At 48.2% G+C, this 19,357-nt stretch overlaps 1 protein-coding gene across 1 annotated transcript in view; it reads right to left on the bottom strand.

Moving 5' to 3' along the window:
- Positions 1-7,425: 7,425 nt before the first annotated feature.
- Positions 7,426-19,357, bottom strand: part of CD247 (CD247 molecule) — a 57,188-nt gene continuing 45,256 nt past the window's right edge. Inside the window, exons 2-8 of the mRNA XM_026038554.1 lie at positions 18,086-18,192; positions 15,173-15,226; positions 13,239-13,322; positions 11,934-11,969; positions 10,813-10,869; positions 8,991-9,029; positions 7,426-7,548 (exon numbers count right to left, since the gene is read on the bottom strand). Of these exons, the coding sequence (XP_025894339.1) occupies positions 7,483-7,548; positions 8,991-9,029; positions 10,813-10,869; positions 11,934-11,969; positions 13,239-13,322; positions 15,173-15,226; positions 18,086-18,192 (443 nt within the window). The 3' untranslated portion in view covers positions 7,426-7,482. The remainder of the gene's footprint in view (positions 7,549-8,990; positions 9,030-10,812; positions 10,870-11,933; positions 11,970-13,238; positions 13,323-15,172; positions 15,227-18,085; positions 18,193-19,357) is intronic.

The raw sequence follows: 19,357 nt of genomic DNA, 5'->3' as shown, positions 1-19,357 counted from the left end.
CTGTCTAGACCAAAAACTATGAAAGAAAAACCAAACAGAGAAGCGAAAGCTCACCTGCTCCTACCACCAGGCTGGTATGCCTGCAAGGGTTGAAATACTGTGAGACAGTCATGGGAGAGGGGAGCTTTGAGGGGTTGTGTGCAGAGGGAGAGAGCTGCTCTCCCAGCGTGTGTCTCGGCGTTGGGGTGGCAGTAGCAGAAGGAAGAGCGAGTGTTACCTTGGGGGGGCGCCGCAGCCCCTGCCTCTGGACCCAGGGCTCCCTCCTCAGTCCCTTCAAGGCTTATGGAATGGGGGAAGAGGGATGTGTGTGTGCGTGTGAGTGCGCGCGCGGGTGTGCAAGCGGGTGTGCATGTGTGTGGTGATCGAAGGAGCTCGATTCCATTGGGATGGGAGAATTCCCAGTGGCCTCGTAAGGAACCAAAGGCACTGATAAGTTGTCAGCTCTGCTGTTTTCAGAGCGGGTAAGAGGAAAAACTGGGTGGGTTTTTTGAGCTTTGGGTCAGTGTCCCTTTCTGTAAGGACCTCATCTCTTGTGGGTACCCCCACCTTTTCTGCATAGAGTGCTTTGGCTCTGTGAAGGTGAACTGCGTGTGGGGCTTGCCCAGTGCTGCAGGTCTTGGCCTGATGTTGGGGTACAGTCAGGGAAAACTGTTTCTTTCCTTCGAATGTGGAAGCAGTGTAGTCCAAGGTCAGAGTCCGTTCAACAGCTTTGCATATGGTCTTTCTCCTAAAGGCGAGGGACCTTGAAGACTCCTTTCTTTACTCCCCAAAGTAGCCTTGTACATTTTCATGTATCGTGCTATTGGGCTGAGTTGTTTTATCAGTGAACTTGGTGAGCTCTTGTGAAGAAAAGGAGGGAGGAAGGGGAATAGATGGATCATCCAGCTCCTCTTCCTCCAGACACCGATCGGGTTGCAGAACTTCACTGAAAGCTTTACTAATAGAATTGTTGTTCTGACATTATGTAAAAGTGGTATTAATATTGTGTGACTTTTCAAAGAGCTAGTTAGATTTATAGGTAGGTAATAGGGATATTGAAGAAATGACTTCTCAAAGAAAAGAGCACTTGGAACAAAAGAAGTGGAAAACAAGGTGTGCTTTAAGGAAAACAAATCTGAGGAAGGAAATGAAACAGCTTGTGGGAGGCGAGGGAAGACGATACCCTTTGACGTTCCTTAGTGCTGCTGAGGCTCAGCCCCAGAACTGGAGCACACCCCCTCTGCCTTATCTCACCTCTACCAAACAGGACATTGTCAAGTAGCTCAGACCAAAACGTTGATCTGTCTTAAAACTGTTTCAGTCTGCCGGTGAATGTTTTCCTGCAGAGCTTTGCATACAACTGTAAAATATTTAATTTCCCAAGTTAGCTTCCCCTTTCCTCCCAAAACTGTCCGTTGTGGGCCGACTCCAGGATTCATACTGCCTTTGCGGAATTTCGTAGCAGTAGCTACTGAAGCCCTGCTCTCTGAGTGTGATAGCACGGTGTGCGGGTAAAGCTGCAGTGCTATAGGAACGTGGAGTTAGCTAAACAGAAGGGATCCCAAGACGCTGGAAGCCACATGCCAGCGGCTCAGTCCCAGAGGTCGCACCACCCCCTTTATAACACAATTTGAGAACGAGAGCACCTGTGACAGTGTCCTGAGAACAAGGCAGTGAAGACCAAAACTGGTAGCTCTTTCCCTGTTCATTCTCCATGTGTTGGCCTCTGCTCCCGGCGCTCCCTGCACCCAAGTGAGTCGGAGGGGGAAAGCGCGATGTGAGAGCGCCCAAGGTCAGCCCTGCGCCCTGTGGATCCGCGGGACGCCGGGCTGGGCCTGCCTTGGAGCCGGGAGAGGAAGGCATCGGAGTGGAGCTGCCCGCAGGCCACTGGAAGAGGCCGGGCGCCCACAGCACAGCCCGTAGGAGGGGTGCGCGCGGCAGCGCCCTCGTCGCCGCCAGTGCCGTTGTTCCATTTCCTTCCTCTGTGGTAGTGTCTAAGGCTAGGTGTGAGTAGGTGTGGGGTGTTTATCCGCCACAGGTACAGGAGCTGTCGTATACCTCATTTCTAACTCGTAACCGAGTAACTTGCTTTAACTTTCTCCAAACCCTACAGAGTTGCCAAGTCTGCCCTCCCTCCTTTGGTCAACACTGAACTCTGGCCTATAGCGCCCCGTGACCTGCAACCTGGGGAGTGACCCCCTAACGCCTCTGAATGTCGCTGCTTAAAAGCTACTGCAAAGTGAGGGCAAATTGCAATCTTATCTTATTTCCTTTGGTAACAAGGGGTCCTCTTGAGTAGTCTGTGAATATCCGGCCCCCTCCTGTCCGCACTGCCTTTCCCACCCCGTGGGAGCTGCCCCGGGGCTAGGCCGAGCTCCCGGGCCTGGAGGCGCTCCCAGCCCAGTGCTGCGTACTGCATGATACTCGCTTTCATTAACATGACCAAAAAAGAAAAGGAAAAAAAAAAAAAAAGAAAAACCTCCAAATATTTAATTTTATCCTTTATTATTTGACAATCCTGTATCCCTTCCCCACTGCCCAGCCTGGCCAGAAGCTGCGCCCTTAACCCATTCCATCTTTACGTTGAATGTAGTTCCCCCACCCCATGGGAAAGAGAAGCTGTCAGGTCACGGTGGCTGCTATAAGTCGGGAGGGGGCGGTTTCTTTGTTTTGTTTTGTTCTTTTAAAATTTCCAGCCAAAACCAAAGATTTCCTAATGATTGTATAAACTCAAAACAAACAAACAAACCAAAGACAAAGGGCGTCTTCAACACCAAGCCCACCTGTGAGGCCGGCTGGTGGCAGCGGGGAGAGGGCCCCGTGGGGAGGCCGCCCCTGCCGCCATGGCGGTGGTGGGGCCTAGGCCAGGGCCTAGGCCGAGGCCCCGGCCCAGGCCGGGGTGCGGGCGCTGGCAGGGGGCTTCGCAGGCGGGTTGAGGAGCTGAAGACACGGGTGCAGGATTGGCTGCTCTGCTGGGTGCTTGAACCCTCTGGGGGCTGGGTGATGTTGATTAATACACGCTGAGGTGCACTTCTGAGCTTCCCCCCTCCCCGCCACTGCTTGGAAGAGGCTGTCCTGTTGTGAGAGATCCCTGAGAGGCGAAGAAGCTTTTCATTTCTCCTCTAGCTCCTTTTTTTCTATATTTCGTTTCTTTTTGCAGCACCACTGTGCAACTATGCATTGTATTTCTCAACCTTTTATGCTAGGTAGATGCCTGTGACTTTTTAACTTTTGGGGGGGGGATTGCAAATGGAGGAACTTTTTACATGGATCTTTTTAATCTCAGTTGATTGGGGGGTGTTTGGTTCTAGGGTCATACAAGCTCTATCCCAAAGCAAAATCCAAATGTTAATATTATTAGCCTGATGCAGATACCAAAGATAATTTCTTTCCTGCAGAACCTTAGACTTGTGTATTAAGTACGATTACCCAGCACTTGCATTAGTCTAACCTCAGTAATTCCAAAGCTTAGATGTATATTTTGGTATATTTCTGGGATATTAAAAAATTGTCGTTTAAATTCTTGTTTGTTTCAGTGTAATGCTCTTAAAGTCATAGCATGGAGATAACTGAACTTGTCCTATTCTTAGTAGTTTGAAATAATAGTATTTTTGTATGTTTTGGGTGTGTCTATGTATGTATTAACATAACAGTTTTCACTGCCTAGGTGTTCATAAATAAAACAACTAAGGGTTTTTAAAGTGTACATAATATTCCATGAAGAATTTCCACCAGACCGCCAATTCGGATTGCATTTTCACTGACGGCCGCTCCCAACTGGGATTCTTTCTTTCTTTTTTAAAGAGACAGCATATTCTTTTCTTTTCTTTTCTTTACTTTTCTTTATCTTCTTTTCTTTTTTCTTATTGACCTGAAGTCTTTCTCAGAGTAGAAGAGTTTTCACTAATTTGAAGGATGGGCCAGAGAAAAGATAGCTTAAATTTCATTAAAAAAAAAAAGAAAAAAAAAAAAGGAAACAATAATAAGCTACTTGTTAGTTTTCAAAGTCTCTTTCTGTGAAGAATTGAGGCTTAAAAATCAAGTTCTTTCTTCTAAATCTGGCAAGAATTTTCAAAGAGATGATGATTTATGGTGAGCACAGTGTCTGTGCCAGTGCGTTTTCTTTCCTAAACGAGACAAACTTTCCGTTCAGCCGCTCTCTGCAACTGCCTCGGAGCACTGCCTCGGAGCTGCGCTTTTCTCTTGCCCTTCCTCACATCCTGCGTTTATGCACTTCAGGTCAGCAGAACACTTGAAATCAAGGGCCATATGGGAGTAGCTGCACCCAAACGAAACACAAGCTCTTCTTGAGAATGAAATGTGAACGTCCCGCACATTTCAAAGCCTCGCTGTTCGCATTGGGGGCGAGGAGGAAGGCAAAATGCTGTCTCTTTAAAGATACCCTTTATTATTATTATTTTCCCAGTGGTTGCCTACAGATAGCTGTAGGCATTGAGAGATTGTGTAGATTACAGTAAATCAGGATGAAAAGGTAGATTTTGTGTAGATGCATTTGTCTGCTGTAATTTTTTATATATATTAAACTTACTGTAATTGTACAGTTCATTTCTGTTGTAAACATCATTAAACCATTTTCCAAGTGTTTTAACATGTATGCACTTGTTTGTGATTTTTTAAAATGTGTCAGGGAAAGAAGGATATTTCTCCTTCCCACTAATCTAACTGGGCCATAAGACTTTTCTTTCATGTTCTTTGTCATGCCAAAAGGGTCCCCTTTTTTTGCGCTCCACTAGAAGCTTTGTTGTTCCACTATTTTTGTATTATCAACTCCTCTTCTAAAAGAAAATCAACAGCCTTGGTTTTTTCCTGAACATAAAGTGAAGACATGGCCTGCAGCAGTGGTGAGTGTCCCCCAAACAAGTATATTGGATGCCTTTTGTGATCAGTATTCACATGCATCGCAAGAGAGTCTCTTTTCCTCTAACAATGTCTTCCCCCCCAGTTGAATCATTAGAAGAGCGTCTCCAGCAGGTCGAGAGAGGTGATCGTCCCCCTCTACTCAGCCCTGGTGAGGCCACATCTGGAGACTGTGTCCAGTTCTGGGCTCCCCAGGACAAGAGGGATGTGGAGCTGCTGGAGAGAGTCCAGCGCAGGGCTACCAGGATGATCAGGGGCCTGGAACATCTGCCCTGTGAGCAAAGGCTGAGAGAGCTGGGTCTGTTCAGCCTGGAGAAGAGGAGGCTGAGGGGGGACCTGATCAGTGTCTATAAATACCTCAAGGGAGGCAGTGAGGAGGAGGGGGCGGCCTCTTTTCAGTGGTGGCCAGCGATAGGACTAGAGGAAACGGCCACAAGCTGAGGCACCAAAAGTTCCACAGGAACTTAAGGAAAAAATTCTTACCAGTGAGGGTGCCAGAGCCCTGGCACAGGCTGCCCAGACAGGCTGTGGAGTCTCCTTCTTTGGGAGTCTTCAAAACCCGCCTGGACGCCACCTTGTGCCCCGTGCTCTGGGTGTTCCTGTTRGAGCAGGAAGGTTGGACTAGATGACCTCTAGAGGTCCCTTCCAACCTTGAACATTCTCTGATTCTGTGAAGACGTTAATCTGCTTGCTCATTAAAAAAGGCCAGGTACATTTATGATATCCCTTTAAAACCCACTTGGATGCAGCCCTGTGCCCCATGCTCTAGGTGACCCTGCGTGTGCAGGGGGGTTGGACTAGATGATCTCCAGAGGTCCCTTCCGGTGTTAAGCATTCTGTGATTCTATGTATTGTGATCATTGAAACTTGACTTCTGTATCTTGCAAGTAGGACATTGTGACTTTAAAAAAAAGAGATTACATTTTCAGTAGCATACTATCAGCTGCAAATTTACCTTAGCCTTGCAGCCTAGTTATTTTAGGTAGCACTCAATTCACTCACATTTTTTTTTCTTGTCTTATTGCTGAGGAACAGTAAGGGAACCAAGAAATTCATGGCAAGTCATTTATTGCCATGCTTGAGTGGTCTCAGTCTTACTTTTTTGCACTAATTTGCCGTCCCTGAAATATTCAAGAGATATAAACACCTACTGCAGATACAGTTTTACTGCTTAAGAAATTATGCACAGCCTTGTAATTTACATAATAGCAATTTCAGCAAGTCTCTCTGMTTCTAATGCAGAGAACAACAAACATGAAACTTTTATCTTAACTGTGCCAGCAGGGGCAGCTCTTGTTCCCATATGTCACACAGCTCTGCTCTGTCAGGACTGATGAAATAAACTGGTCAAACCCTGACCAAAGTTAAAATAACCCGTACTTTTCTGGGTTACTCTTACTCTGGGTGAGTCGCTTGTAGGAGTTTGTGACGCTTGTCAGTCAAGGGCATGACTGCGCGGGCAGCGGGAGCTCTGCGTGGCTTTTAGGGTCCGTGTGACGAGGCCGTCGCAGCGTCGCTTTCCCCCGTTCCTGTGGTGCCGTGGGCACAGATAACACACACACACACACACACACACACACACACACAGTGTTGCTGCTACCTTTATTCACTCAAGAAATGCAGTACAGTATTGGCTGGCACCATTTTGGAAAAACACCTGGGACAGGGCTTAGTGTACCTTGATGGTATTTCCATTAGCTTGGATACGAAGCAGTTTTTGCCAGCAAATGGTTATTTTGGTTTAGTTTTACTTTAGAATAGTCACCAGAATTTTTATACAGGGAAACAACTGTGCAGTGACATTTGTAGATGTTGCAAATGAGCGGGGCAGAAGTGAAGCAAGTACATCCTGTAGCCGAATTCTTCAGTATGAGGTTTCTTGGATTCTTCAACGTTATTCAYATTTAGAGTCTATGCTCCTTATTTYCACTGCAACTAGGGCATCTTCTGCCTTCTGAGAAATTTCTTAAAGTGATTACCTTGCTCTTGTTTAGTTTCATTTGCTGGAAGAGTGACCTTTTGTTGCAGCTAGTGCTGATTTGCTTCATATCAAACAGGTAAGTGCAGCTGGACTTTCACTGCATTAATGTTGGGTCACTTTTTACAGTTAAAGAAAAAAACTTGCCTCTTGTTAAAATAGTTTCTTAAAGGTAAATTTAACTCTCAAATTTAGTTGGCCCTATGTTTTTATCATAAATAATGCAGGAAATAACTACAGCCTTATCCTTACAAGGGATGCAACAACTGCAACAAAATCATAATTACATAACATGGTGCCCTTTGAAGGCAAGTGAGAGCCAGGGAAACAGTCAATAGGAGAACCCAGGAAACTGCTCTGGTCCTACRACACAAATCTTACAAAAACCAGGCCAATAATTACTATCACTGGAACCAAGTGACTTTACAGTTATGTACATTTTAATAGCTAAAGCTTGCAGTTGCATGATTCAGGAGGGAGAGGAGAAGAGGCTGACCAAGTCCAGAGCTGTTCCCTCTGTGCACAGACCGAAGGGGTTCGTTGCACTGAGAGAATGCACGCTGCCTCGACCGCAGAGATGCCCCTCTCTCCTTCCCCAAGGCAGGGGGGCATCTCTCACCTCTGCCCATCCCCTCCGTGCCTCCCACTTAGCGCGGGGGCAAAGGCTGCATCTGGAGGGCATCGTACGTGTCCTTGGTTGCTGCACAGAGCCCCTGGAGAGAGAAATGAAAAAAAGAATGAGGTTAGTGAGACTGGGGGGTTCTCCCTGCTTGACTGATCAGGAAGAAGTTGGCAGGGGCTCGGGGACATAATTCAGTTTTTTTTTTTCTACAGTTTATTTAACTCATGACTGTTTCCTTAGTCTTTGCATGGCGTCAATAGCTATCACTTACTTGAAGGCATGATGCATTCTGAATGACTGTTAGGAGTTTACGACTAGAGCAAGTCACCCAAACAGGTCAGGCAGTTCCTCAGAATACACTTTATTATTGATTGTCAAGGGCCGGCTGTTGCTTGTCTACCAACAGAATGCACAGACATCACAAGCTGAAAACACTCTATGAACTTCTCCTTCAATAACTTGGGAGAGAAGTAAGATGCAACATGAGGACAGTTGGCAGTGGGGCTTCAGCTGGCAGCTGATGGCAGCCCCATCCTGCAGCAGCTGTGTAGGCCGCCTCCTCTGATGCTGGTAAGTCAGCCCCAACATGTGCAGATCCCTGCTGCCTCCGTGGGGCTGCCGACTGCGGGAGCAGGGCAGAGCAAAACATGGGAGAGGCCACAGGAGGGCCCCAGAAGCTACTGGAGGGGACATAACTGGGACTGCCAAGACTGAGGACTTCACTTGGGGACATGGTTCTTCCTTGTGCCATTTCTGGCTACCTCTGTTAGGAATATTTAGTGCAATATAATCTCCGCAGGGCAGTTATGAGACCTAATCTGAACCAAACCTATACTGTGACTGGAATATGTTGATAGGACATTGCTTTTTATCAGCTAACTGTGACGATCTTGGCAGAGCAGGTTTTGAAGAAACGTACTGGTTAGCTATGAGTATGGCCAGGGTACAAGAAAACTCCCTGCCACACACAATGTGTTTATGATTTTGAGATGTCACTGGCAATGTACAGGCTTCTATGGGGAACTGAAATGCATCATTTSTCAAAAATGTGCATAGCAGCCTGAATAAGGGCCTCGTGATAGACTCCTGCCCGCTGCTATATGTGTGCAGCTCAGAAAGCCCTGATCAGACTGTGCACTGCATGCTGTGGTGGAACGGCCTGAACCACAGGTGCTTCGAGCCACTGCTGCTGTTTGAGAATCTGGAAGGAAGGGCTGGGCCATTTAGAGGAGTGATTTCAGAGCCAAAACCATGTGCATCATCTGCTATAGCCAAAGGTGATTCTCCAAGGATRTAGGATTCCTCCCAGAGCTGCTAGGTAATTCCTCCTGCCTGTTGTACCTGGCACACACAGACACTTCATCAAAGTCACAACGTAAAGGTCTTTGTTCTGGCTCTGAGTAACTGCGTCCAGAGAGGTCCTCTGAAAGCCGTGCAGCACCAGGCCTCACCAGCATCGTCGCTGGATATGTAGCCAGGATGTACAGTTACACTGTGGCTACAATCGAGGAGGTTGTGGGATGAGTTGCCTACCTGGTAAACAGCATCGTTCCCTTTGCCTCGCCGCCTCTGCTGCATTGGGGAAGAAAAACAAGCAGACGTATGTCAAGGAGTGCTCTTCCCGTTACGCAAAAAGCAAGAAACCCCTGATTTCCCCCTCGTCCTCGGAGGGTCAGCCYTGTGCAGGTGGAAAGGCTGCTGCCCAGCGCCGTGGAGGCTTCCCCAGCCTCTGAATCCAGCCAGACACGCTGCTCCTCAGCATCTGCCCCAAGCAGGGCGGGAGGAGAAACGGGCAGGAGTACAAAGAGAAGGGGAACTATGTTGGGTTCATACAGGATTTCTTAGCGTGCTGCTGTAACGCTGCTGTTTGATTTGCTGGTGCATGGAGATCTGGCAGTGTTTCTACAGGCACTTCTTGTTTTACGAGCTTAAGGTACACTTGGAAGAAACTTTTTTTTTTTCAGATGTAAGATAGTGTCTGAGCATCTCCACCCTTACTCTGGACAGTCATGGAAAATTAAATCCTCTAGCTTGCATCTTGTAGACATAAATTCAGAGAAATTCAAAGGAATTGCAGATAAGTCAGTCTGGGGAAAGAGTCACCTGGAATTCAGTAAAACAGACACCAGTCTGGCTTGGTAGAACTAGATCACACCAAGTCTTTCAGGGCCCATGGAAAAGTCTGGGCATGGGCAAAGGCTGAGCAAAGCCCCGTCCTGACCCTGCTGGCAGTGCTCAGGGCAGGGGAGCTGTGAGAGGAAGCTGCAAAGAGCAACTCCCCAGGGAGAGAGAACCGGGCACTGGCAGCGCTCAGAGCCACTGCAGGAAGGGCGACGCTTCGGGCCCAGGGCTCCGGGCTGGAGAACACTGAGTCCCTGCGGGTGCTTCACGCACATTGCAAACAGCAAAAAGTAGTGTCTGCTTCAGCTGAAGATTCAGTACTGCTAAATGGTTGCATCGTCATGCATTTAGAATGGGACCAGTGCCTTTTTTTTTCCTGATAATATTGACATTCATAAACAGAAACATGGAGAATCCCAAGTTGATCTTGAAAATGGCAAATAGAATAATAAAAAGGTGGGAATGCAGTAACAGAGTTGCTTAAGCGTTTGCCAAAATGAAATTTTGTCGAAATGCCCATTTTCTCCCTTTTCAGAGAGAAATGGGAATTTAAAAAATGTGACACTGTCCCAAACCGAAGTCTGTGTGCCACAGTAATTTTTCMTTTTGCCATTCCTTGCCAGCAACAATGTTCAAAGATGGTTTTCGTAGAATCATTATGGTTGGAAAAGACCTTCAAGATCTTGGAGTCCAACCATTTGTTCTAACACAAACTTCCCTCCTATTTTTTTTGTGGACAGAAATAAACCCATCCCTTCTTTTTTTCATTATTATTGCTACCTTCAGACATTGCTGCCCTGTTTGAAAATGAATGTGGAGGAAGGAGAGCATTTCCCCAGTTTGTCTGAGGACAAACTCAAGCCCATAGAGAGCTTGAGCCTCCATTTCTGAAATGCCTTGGATGAAACTGCTCAACTACTATGAGTGGCTGGGCAAAATACACACTGCAGCCCTTGAAATCAGACATTTCCTCACCCACCTGATATCCTCTGCCTCTTCAGTAGYGGGTAACAGCTGGAATTGTTTTGTCCAAAAGTTGAAATGTTTTCCCTTGACCTTAGCCAAGCTGCTCAGGGACACTGTTGATGTGCAGGACAACGTACCTCACTGTCCAGCCTCCACTTTGCTTTATGGCTACTAGAATTCTAGTGCTATTGGGCCGCTGCTCTGTAGGGGAATGGGAACGAAGAGCTTTTCATCCCAAGCCTTCAACAGGGGGGAAGGCAGTACTCACCTCTCCCTTCTTTCCAATCTCGCTGTACGCCTCGCCCATCTTGTCCTTCTGCAGTGACTGCAAGCAGAGAGGGCCAAAACGTTAACAGGAAGCCCCCGGGGCAAATCCACGGCCCCCCTGCGCCTCCGGGGCTTCCTGGCCTCCACCCAAGCCCCTTCAAAACCTTGTCCTCCTTCTGTGGGACAGGTCAGCGGTGGATCTTGGCTGATGTACATTAAAATACATGCATGKCATGCATGAAAAAGTTATGCCTTCTATCAACATCACCTCATCTCTAAACATTTAAATAGCAGTAACTCTACCCTCAGGAGGAATTTCTCATAAAACCAATTCACTTTCCTAGCTCAACATCACATACTAGACCACCACAACTCTCCAAAGAACATCTTTCAGCACCTTTAGTTCAGGGAAATCTCTAACACTGCGGAGTGCAGGTTARCAAAGGGAAGCTCCTCTTTCCTCCATCCAGGAAAATGTTTCGCAGACTCTTAGGCCCTGGTGCACAGGGCCTTCTGATCCAATCAGGATAAAGGCCTAAAGTCTTAGAAATACACTCATTTCTTCTTCTTTAGTACTGAACACCAAGAAAGCCCAAGAGTGAGGCACAGGTATTAGTGTCTATGTATCTATCCCTTGGAGCACAGACCATCAAATTGTGCTAGTGCTGAATTAATCGAAACAAGAGGCTCCCTGGGTGCCGTTCCCAGAAGCACTGCTGTGTGTCAGCAGCCAGCTGGGCCGCAGCACAAGGCCCTAAAATGACTCTGTAGTCACCCCTCTGGCAGGACAAGGCTGGGGAYGCTCCCCCACAGCTAAGCCCATGCAGAGCGGGTATGGGGATTCATGCTGTTTTCCCCATCTGCCCCAAKCAGTCAGTGTTTTCTCCTATTACTGAGGCATGGTCACAAATAATCTAGCAAACACAAGAAATACAAAAACAGCTGAACAAAAACAAAACAGAAAAACAGTCTCGTCCTCAAACTTCTGTTTGAGGAACTGCTAARTCTGAACCAAAACCAGAATTGGGTGGGTAGGGAGGTGGGTCTTCTACGAATTAGAGAGCCCTGTTTGCAGCCAGCCCACCCCCGGCTCTGCCTCTCCCTGCAGCCTCCTCTACTCACAGTGTAGACGGTGTCCGGCGGCGCTGGTCGTCTCTGCTGCAAAACAAAGGCAGAAAGTTGCCCACAGGTTGCCCACAGGTTGCCCACATGCTGCCCACATGCAGCACTCTCAGCATCTTCCACCCTCCGCCGTGCCTGTGCTTCAGTGCCGAGGCCCACATACAACCCCATGACCGTGTCCATTGCAGCCCACGGGGCCCCCTCCCATAAAGCTCTGTCGAGACAGCCTGTGCTCTGGAAATTAATTCTGCTTTAATAAATGAGAAAACTTGGCCCTTCTCCTCTCAGTCTCTACTGCTGCCATCTGCGGGCAAGCCCTGAGCGCCGAGGCAGCAGGTTTGCCCTCTGTTTGAAACTGTCTAGCTCTGCTAGGGAGGGGATCCTGYCCCTCTCCTCAGCTCTGGTGGGGCAGCACCTGGAGTACTGGGGGCAGTTCTGGCTCCCCAGTATGAGAGGGACATGGAGCTTCTAGAGTAGGTCCAGCAGAGAGCAACCAAGATGATTAAGGGACTGGAGCATCTCTCGTATGAGGAGAGATTGAGTGAGCTGCGCCTGTCTAGCCTGGAGAAGAGAAGACTGAGAGGGATCTGATTAAAATGTTTAAGTTCATGAAGTGGGAATGTAGGGAGGAAGGGGCCAAGCTCTTCTCAGTGGTGGCCAGTGACAGGACAAGGSRCAATGGGTGTAAGCTGGAGCACAGGCAGCTCCATCTCCATGTGAGGAGGAACTTCTTCCCTGTGAGGGTGACAGAGCCCTGGCACRGGCCGCCCAGGGAGGYTGTGGAGTCTCCTTCTCTGGAGATCTTCCAAACCTGCCTGGATGCCGCCCTGTGCCCCGTGCTCTGGGTGTCCCTGCTGGAGCAGACGGTTGGACTAAATGATCTGTACGGGTCCCTTCCAACCTCAGCCAGTCTGTGATCCTGCTGTGGTTCCCGCTGTGGGCACCTGCTGGGAGGCACCACAGGCAGGGAGCGCTAGTGAAGCGCCCCTGGTGCCTGCCCTGCTCCACATCCGCCCGCGCTGCCCGCCTGGGTGTCACTTCCTATGCTGAGAGGCTGCAAGTTCTCAGCAGCAGGAGCCGTGGGGTGAGGGGCAAAGATGAAAGGGGGCGGTTTTGTTCTTGTCCCTGCCCTGCTATCAGCCTTGTGACTTGCTGCACCGATCACRCCGTTCCCTCTAGCAGAGGGCACGGATGTTTAGCACATGCGTGCTGAGAACCTGCATGTCTGAACAGCGGTTAGACACAAGAGGAAAAGACCTAGATGAAAAGAAGAAAAAAAATGGGGCATGTGTGGGAGGAAGTTACCTGGTGTCTCCCACCCATCTCGGGGTCTGCACCTCTCTTCACCCCGAGAACATCATATTCATCCCTATGACCACGAGACAGTTTCTGCAATTAAAAGAAAAGCAAGAGGCAGTGATGGACATTAAGATCATGAGACAACAGACTTAATACAAGAAAAGCCAAAGACTCCAGTTTGGTGCCCAAAATCATGGGCTTGGTGCCCAAAATTACGACTGCTGTAACTGAGACGGAAACTATTTTCACCCTTGATGATATTGCCAACAAACCTGTCTACTACTCGGCACTGAGCTGCGAATGCCCTGTGCTGTGCAAAACTGTAAGCCGTTGCCTCAAGGCCTTCTCTCAACTAGAAATGAGCCTAGCAGGGAGAGCAACTCGGACTTCTACACTTTGTTTGCCAGTGGGGGTTGACGATTAATGCCCTTGATCTTTCCTGCAGAACAGCTGGCCTAAATTTGTATTAAGGGAATGCAGAAAGTTCGTGCCCAACTCATTTCTTATCTGGGACCAKTTACCCTGGAAGAAGGTAAAGGGATGATCTCAAGTCAAGCTAATGTACTAGTCTGGGCGGGAATGTCTGGAAATTGGGTTCCCATTTCTAGACGTGCACAAGGAGTATCCAATGCTATTCAAAAGTGGGCACTTTTAAATGAAAAAAAAGTGGATTTTTGAAATAGTTTTAGTTTATTGAAGATTTTTTTTTCATATATTAAGTAATAAGGCAGTAGAATTCATTATCATAGGATATGATAATATCCTGACCATATGATCAAGAGCTTGAGACTAAAGAAAACAGCAAAAGACGACCAGACATATCAAAACTAACTTAGAAGTTAATACTGCCAGGAATGAGCAATTTGGCCAGAAAGGACAGTCAGGCCCTTGTCTCAGTCTTTTTTCACTGTCTGAAGACCAGTTTCATGCCGTCCACAATCAGGGCACAGTGGGCAAGGTTGCCCTCCAGCACAATCCCATATGGCAGCTCTCATGTGGCAGACAAAACGAGCAAGCTCAGGGCTGGAGATTTCAGGGCTGTGTGACTCAGGCTCCATAGCCATGGTGGTGCAAAGGCTACAGACCCCCAGAGCCAGCGGTGCAGAAATCCTGGGCAGTTACCTTTCCTCCAGCCCACAGCAGGGAAATCAGAAAAGCAGGTATGTGTGATACCTGTGGGCCAGCACAAGCTGCAGCTGGATTATGTTAGTGACGATGTGGGAGCCGCATGCCCACCTGCCGAGGACTGTGTGTGCACCAGGGGGTGGTGTGTGCACATGGGGGTGGTGTGTCCACATGGCGGTCATGTGTGCATCAGGAGGTGCACAAGGGGGTGGTGTGTGCACCAGGAGGTGATATGTGTGCTCACCACACGTAGCCATCCACGGGCCACGTGCACGCGGCTCTTGTGAGCGTGTTACCTAACGGGGCACGGAGAGCCTGGGCTCCATTCAGCCTTGGGTCCTTGTCTCCCTTCACGGTTGTACATGAAATCAGGCCCCACAGTCCACATACAYCCCTGGCATCTAACCAGATAACACACCACAGGTTCCCCTTGTCAGGCTTTATTTTGCCTCCTAACAGCTGTGCTGCCTGCTTCCGGCTATTTCTTTCATTACTGGGGCTCATCCAAAGCTTTTCTGATCCACAGGCAACTCACCATGTTTGATTAGGTGCCCTAAAAAGAGTAGCTGGATAATAGATTTGACAAAAAWATATATATATATATGTTTTATATATATTTATAAACATATATAAAAACATATATAAAACATATTTTATATATAAACATATATATATGTTATAAAACATATAAAAACAAAAAAAAACATATAAAAAATATGTTTCTATAACATATATATAAACATATACATATTTTTATATATAAACATATATATATAGGTTACAAACGAGCGAACCAACCAACCGGGAGTACTTACGTTATACACATCACTGGGGTCGGGCTGCAGCTGCGGCTCGGCGGCTCGGCTGAGCTGGAAGAGAGGAGGCACCGGGGTGAGCACCAAGGGCTGCCACGTCCTGCAGGCCTCTCCCTCCCATGGGTCGCCCGTGGCCCAAACGGGGCACCATAGGTGCAGCCAACGCAGCAGGGGCACTGTGGTGGGTTTGGGCCGTACAAATCACTGCTGCGTGGGTGCTTTTTAACATCTACCTTGCCTGTCTGCTTGTTGAAGACAAGTTGTTTTAGTTGTGCATTACGCTACTTCACCGTTACTCAAAATTATTGTTAGTGACCGCTAACGCATGGGTGAGGGGTTGACCTTCTGTAAGGCACTCATTGGCACTGCTCCTCATGCCATCTGTGTTTCATGTTTGGGGTAGGCTGGTTCAGGCAAAAATAGTATATTTGAGATCAGTGAGAGCAGCTACTGGAGTGCTTGTCATTTCAAAATAAAATAAAATAAAATAAAATAAAATAAAATAAAATAAAATAAAATAAAATAAAATAAAATAAAATAAAATAAAATAGCCAAACCATATACTCAGCATTGCTTTTGACCATTTTTACTTATTACAAATAAATTAAATTTTCTAACTGGAATTGCATTCATGGAATCTAGAGGGATAAGTTTGACTGATTTTTTAAATAATGTGTGTGGTAAGTGCAAATTATCCCTCCCCTCTTCTTTCCCTGTGGAAAGGCCATTATGATCCCCTGGTCCTTGCTAGGGCTGGCATTCACCAACCAGCCAAACCATGTTTCCCACAGGGGAGCCTTAAAGCTCCACGTAAGCCRTAAGATAAATACCATGGCAAAAGCCAGGTGCTACCCTAGGCTAAAGCACCTGGCAGCAATTCTATCAGCCAGGAGGTGAGATGGCAAAAACATCACAGCTTGGAACATTTTCCAAAAAAAGTTGCAGGCTGGTGTCAAAACGGAGGCTCCCCTGGAAAGCCCTTTGTCAGCCGTCCAGTGCCCGGCATTTCTGCTCAGGCGCCCCTGCGGGTTTCAGCTCGAGGGACTCGGCTGACGAGCTCCGGCCCGGCGGCGTCCGTGTGGGTGTCCGCGTGGGACGGCCGCTCGACCGCAGCGTCCGCCCCGTCCGTGTCGGCGGCCGCCGGCGCCTCTCGGCGCGGCCCTGGGAGCGGCGCCGTCGCAGCCGCCCGGCCAGCGCGGCCCTCAGGAGCCCTGGGCTCGCACGCTCCCTTCGCACCCGCGGCTTCCTCCCTCCTCCCCTGCCCAGCCGTTAACTCGGCCTCCTGGCTCGCTAAGCTCAGCTGCTGTAGTTGCTCTCTGTTCTAAAGCCACCAAACCCGTATCCAGGCTGGAAGTTGCAGCCGCCGCTCAGCAGCATTCCCGGTGAAGAGCGGGGGCAGCGTTTGTGCGGCCACAGGGCCGCCTCTCCCGCTGCCCTCGGCCTCGTCCCCTCCAGCACCAGCCTGGTGGCYGCCTCGAGCTACCACCAGGCACAGAGCAGCGGCTGGGCACGGCGGGAGGACAGGGAGCACGTGGAGTCCCAAGGGTGCCTCAGCCTGGGAGCCGGGTCCCAAGGATGCCGGCAGGGAGCTCCTGCTGAGCAGCGGCACCAAAACCCCCCAGGCCCTTCAGGCCGGGCGCTGCCCTGCTGYGGGGAAGGAGCCGCTGCGGCAGCTGGATGCTCCCCGCGTTCATGCTCCTCCTTGGGTATTTTGTGGAGCCCCCCTTAATGATTGGGCTGTCACCTCTGCAATGCACAAGGTGCGCAGCTCCTGCTGACTGCATGTGCAGCCCTGTGTGCCCCAGGGGCTTTTTGCTCTAGCAGCCCCAAAAAGACTTGCAGTGCCAGAGCAGCACTGTACCTGCGGTCTGGATTTATAATGGGGGAAAGGGAAGAGAAGGAGAAAGGGAAAGGGCTTCTCCTTCAGCATTTTTCAGTTCTGCTCAGTTCCTCCAAGCACGTTAATTCCTCAGCTSAGTACTGGCTTCGCAGTCCTGAGAAATGATCCATCTGCAGAGCGGGTCGAGCCCCAGCAGCACGGCGCTGCACATCAGAACTCTTGCTGGTGGTCTCAGCCATGAGGAGGACGTCTCCTGTGCTCAGCAGAGGGGCACACCAAGCTCCCAAATACACACCGAGCTCCCAAGTACACCAACCTTTGCATCCATTGCAGAGCCTGAGCAAGGAGATACCCCCTTCACTCCCACTTCCAAAGCACCTCTGAAACTCTTGGTGAGGTAAGCACCATTTCAGTGAAATGCCCTGTGCAGAGGAGGAGATGATGGCTCCTCTCCTATGATGCACAGAGCTGTGGGAGCATATCCCTGTACGGAAATGTAGATTCCTGCCGCACATGATGTTATCCTGGAAGCAGACTAAAACCACCAATGCCTCCCTAGATGCTGAACAGCTGCTGGATGCCAACAACAGCCCCTCAACCCCTGCCTCGCTCCTCTCATATGTGGAAGCCAGGCCATTAGGGTTATATCACTCACACAAGACCACTGCCAAACTTGTGCAGCTCTTGGAGACATTTTAATACTTCCTCCACAAGCAAGGCATTTCTCCTGGATTTTCTGTACGCAATCTCTTCTCACCTCTCTCCAATGATGAAGCAGCAGTAGAATCCAAATCATGGTTAAACAAGCATTTTTCAGATACTCTAGAAATCTAGTAGCTAGTTAGTAGCTATCTTCTYGCTACTAGCTAGAATCTCTGACTGTGTCTGTCATTGTGGTGTCAAAATACTCATCATCAAGAAGAATCCAAGGGAAATCGGTGAGCTCAAGGGAAAGAAAGGGCATCAGAAATGATTTATTCTGAGACACGTGCTTTTTCTCCACCCCAACTTTTTAGCTCAGCTCAACTTGTGTGAGTAACAAAAGCCAAACGCATCAGACTGGACAGACTGACCTTAGCTTTCACAAAAAGAGCTGTCATGATGACTGCGTAAATGAAGAAGAATCCATCCAGCAAGTAGCAGAGTCTTGGGTCTGTCAGTCCAAGAACGGGCACAGCACCTGCACAGAAAGAGCAGAACATGAACACAGGAGGCCGTTTGCACTAGCTGGTGCTTGTGTTAGCCGACGCAGGGATGCCACCAGGCATGGTGATGAATGAAAGAAGACAGAGCATGAGGGCAAGCCTGTCCATTTGACAGGGAGACAGAAATCTGAATGAGACTCATAGAATAATTCAAGCTGGARAGGACTTTAGGAGGTTATTTGGTCCAATCTCCTCTCAAAATGGAGTCAGTTAGACCAGGATATCCAAGACTTCATCTGSTTGAGTTCAGTGTATCTCCAAAGATGGAAACATTCATAACCTCGTAGGGCACCCACCGCAGTGTTTGGCCTCTCTCAGACAGGACAGGGCATTTTACCCAGCGCTCCCCACACTGCAGGGCCCAAGTTGTCCTCCCTGCTCCCCACATGCAGTTACTGGAAGTGCCTGGCTCAGTGCACTGGGAATAAGCAGGATTCACTACTACATCTGGTTGGGTTAGGAATTTTTCACCAGCTAAAACACACATATGTAAAAACATTTCAGYTTTGACCAAATTTTAGGGAATCACTCATCAGATACAGGATAAAATTTTCTGGAAAATGTAAAGACAGACTATATTTATTTCKATATTATGTATCTATTATATATAATATCTATTATATATAATAATAAYATATATAATGTAATAATATTAGATATTATATCTAGACTATAGTTATTTTAAATATTATTTCTAAATAATAATTTCTAGAATAGAGAAACCTCTATTCTATCTTATTTGGAATAGGAATCTGAAGATACACCTGCCATATCACAGGACACATACCAAAACCATGCAGGTCTGTCACCTTGGCTATGAGAAGTGTCCGGAGTTCTCAATTTGGGGATGTTAGAGACTATTAAATGTAAGAGGGGGAAGTGCAGGCAGGACTTATTTACTAMCTTTTTACTCCAAACATAAGGATATGTCCGTGAAGTGCCCTGAGACATCCTGTTCTATTTTTTGGTTGAGAGGGAGGCTTTCAAACTGTATTCTTTGTATAAGAACCTCAACAACAGGCCTTCTTGTGAAAAGATCTGAGACAGGAGAAGGAAAGGAAAGGAAAGGAAAGGAAAGGAAAGGAAAGGAAAGGAAAGGAAAGGAAAGGAAAGGAAAGGAAAGGAAAGGAAAGGAAAGGA

The sequence above is a fragment of the Nothoprocta perdicaria genome, unplaced genomic scaffold, assembly GCF_003342845.1.
Source record: "Nothoprocta perdicaria isolate Ctin4 unplaced genomic scaffold, notPer1 scaffold_212, whole genome shotgun sequence".
Lineage (NCBI taxonomy): Eukaryota > Metazoa > Chordata > Aves > Tinamiformes > Tinamidae > Nothoprocta > Nothoprocta perdicaria.
This window is presented reverse-complemented; position numbering and strand designations above follow the sequence as displayed.